Source organism: Cynoglossus semilaevis, chromosome 13 (assembly GCF_000523025.1).
Source record: "Cynoglossus semilaevis isolate Cse_v1.0 chromosome 13, Cse_v1.0, whole genome shotgun sequence".
NCBI lineage: Eukaryota > Metazoa > Chordata > Actinopteri > Pleuronectiformes > Cynoglossidae > Cynoglossus > Cynoglossus semilaevis.
Window position 1 is genome coordinate 5,174,829 of NC_024319.1, and position 2,674 is coordinate 5,177,502.

Below are 2,674 nucleotides of genomic sequence, written 5' to 3' on the forward strand. Positions count from 1 at the left end.
TGGGGGGGGGGCTAAGTGTGTTACATTTTACAACAAATCCACTTTCAGCCCGCAAACAAGTCGGTTGGGATCTGGTGTGAATGACATCATCCTGAGAATTCTACAAATCTCTGATGGAAGAACGAAGACTTTGATGGAGAGGATGCAGAAATGATGTTATTATTTTTATAGATAAAGTTTTTTTTCTTCTTTCTTAGAACCTTTTGACTAACTGTATTTAGCCCCTGTGTTGCTTTAGACTTCGGGTTTTTACGTCTATAGACTATTTTAGCTCCAGACGCTTTTTTTCATATATATTTTTTTAAACTTTTTCACGTGTGTTTTCAGTGCTCACGTTCCTGCGGTAAAGGACTTCAGATGAGAGAAGTTCGATGCCTCACCCCAGACAGAGGCCACAGCCAGGAGTGTGACCTCGACACCAAACCTGAACAGGAGCAAATATGTAACATCGTACCCTGCAGTCCACAGGTCCCAGGTCAGTGGCTGTTTATCAAGGATCAAGTATTTTCTTCTTCTTTTCTTTAATTTAATTTGGCTGTTGCTTTGCTAACCTTTAGCTAGATCTGGTCTAAGTTGAAGCTACGTTTAAGTTTCATGCTGCTATCTAGCCTAAAATACTTGCTATTTGTTAGCTTTGCTATTATTTTTGGTCAAATTTTCAATTTTTGGGTTAGGTTTAAATGATCTCCAAGTTAGTTGTAGTTGATTAATCTGTTCTTCAATCTTCGTTCCAGACAAAAACTGCAGAGACAAACATCACAACTGTGTGATGGTGGTGCAGGCCCGGCTCTGCGTCTACTCCTACTACAAGTCGGTCTGCTGCGCCTCCTGTACCCAGAGTGCCCAGCGCGCCAAGAGACAATAAGACGGACAGAGTGTGCAGTAAATGGAGGTTTAAGTCGATAGGGGCTGATCAACCCATATATGATGTGGGGGGGGTCAGACATGTGAAGGCTTCAGATCACCTGTATTTTTTTTACCTTCTTTTCCTGAGTCTTCAGGTAAAAAACACTGTGAAGGCAGCGGTTCCTTGTGCCATTACTTCACTCTGCAGTTCGTCGTCGTCGTCGTCGTCGTCGTCGTCGTCGTCGTCTCCTCGAACCACATGTTCCACTGAGCTCGTTTGCGTTCACTCTGTGCATTAGCCGTGACAGCTTTACCACGTGTCCCACTGTGCTCAACGCTGCGTGTGCTTTTAAAGGCTCGTTTTTTTACGACGGAGAATTGTTAATGGAAGGATCTCCCCCGCGGATTCAGCTGTTTTTCTTGACCATTTTTTAAAACGTTTTATTAGACATGCGTACCACTAATGACGTGTTGAACAGTTGACTGCCGTGCCTGTTAGAGAAAGTGTGTATTCCGTAGTACCGCAGTACTGTACGCCTGTCCGAGATCTACTGGAATAGATCCACCGTGTTCCTCTTCGCTGCTTTTCTCCACAACCTTCAGAGCTTCAGTGGAAAAACCTCTGTATCGATCTAGAAGGATTTCTTTTATATATATATATATATATAAATATATAAATATATAGTATATATTTTTGCCAAAAAAAAATGTCTTCTTCACAACGTGTCGTGTTGTTGAATGTTCATGAAAGTTTTTGTACATGTGAACCAAAAGAAACCGAGAAACGGAGGCAGAAAGTGACCAAATAAAACGTACCACGGCAGTGAGTCGGTGCTGAGGGTCCGACAGAACGAAGTTGTTAGAAATGAGGACGATGATACACAACTTTGGAAAAGACTCAGTAGTACACACTGGAGAGGAGTACACACAGGTCTGCACCAGTGAAAACCAGTGATTAAGTATGAGTACAGTACCAGTATTTTCTAAGTGTACCCACTGATACCAAGTACAGTCTCCAATACTTCTTAAGGTCAGGTTTCAGTGAATACGCAAAAACTCTTAGAACTGAAACTGTTGTCACGTTGTACAATATGTCGATAAATTCAGATAAAGAGTTAAAAAATAATATTAAAAAAAAAGAGTCAAATTTCTGTGTAGTGAACACGGCCAGTTGAACAGAAAGTGAGCGGAGCTTTAACACCGATAGAACGCTTCAATTGAAGACACTGCCTCCTGCTGTACAGTAGACAAACTGTCACTGTGTAGCACTGTTCCAGTGTTTTAATTAATTAATAAATTAACAGGTGAACCTGCACCTATCTGAGTCCACATAGATGGCGCTATGGCAGGAGTGAGAGGGTGTATTTATTTTATTTATTTTTTTTCATTTGTTCAGGCGGGTTCGACAAATCATGTAGTGTGTGTTAGTGTGTCACTGAGTCTTTTCAAAAAGTTGTGCAGTGAGTCCAGAGATCTGTCTCCCTCACACGACAAGAAAAATGTCGTTATTGAAATTCATCTTTTACCCTTCAAAACTAAACAACGAATCCTTATTGGACAATATCACCAGATCATCACCAACCAACACAAAGACAAACTGCTCCAACGAGACACGACTCCAGCCGGGCCTGCAAATTACATCCAGCAGATGGCGCCCTAGGCGGCCGCTCCTGTGGCCCATGCTGAGAGCCGTCTTTGCTTCATGAGATTAGTCCCCCCTCCCGTGACTGAGGTTTTTAGTCCCCGTGTTAATCTTGAGGAGAGGCAGAAGAGAACGACTGGTTTTATGAGAGCGGGTCAAACCAGATTAAAGAGTTGTGAGGGATGA

At 42.3% G+C, this 2,674-nt stretch overlaps 1 protein-coding gene across 1 annotated transcript in view; it reads left to right on the top strand.

Annotated features, from left to right (window-relative positions):
• Positions 1–2,386, top strand: part of adamtsl4 (ADAMTS-like 4) — a 46,930-nt gene extending 44,544 nt beyond the window's left edge. The window contains 2 exon segments of the mRNA XM_025061359.1: positions 272–475; positions 735–2,386. Of these exon segments, the coding sequence (XP_024917127.1) occupies positions 272–475; positions 735–865 (335 nt within the window). The 3' untranslated portion in view covers positions 866–2,386.
• The last annotated feature ends 288 nt before the right edge of the window (positions 2,387–2,674 follow it).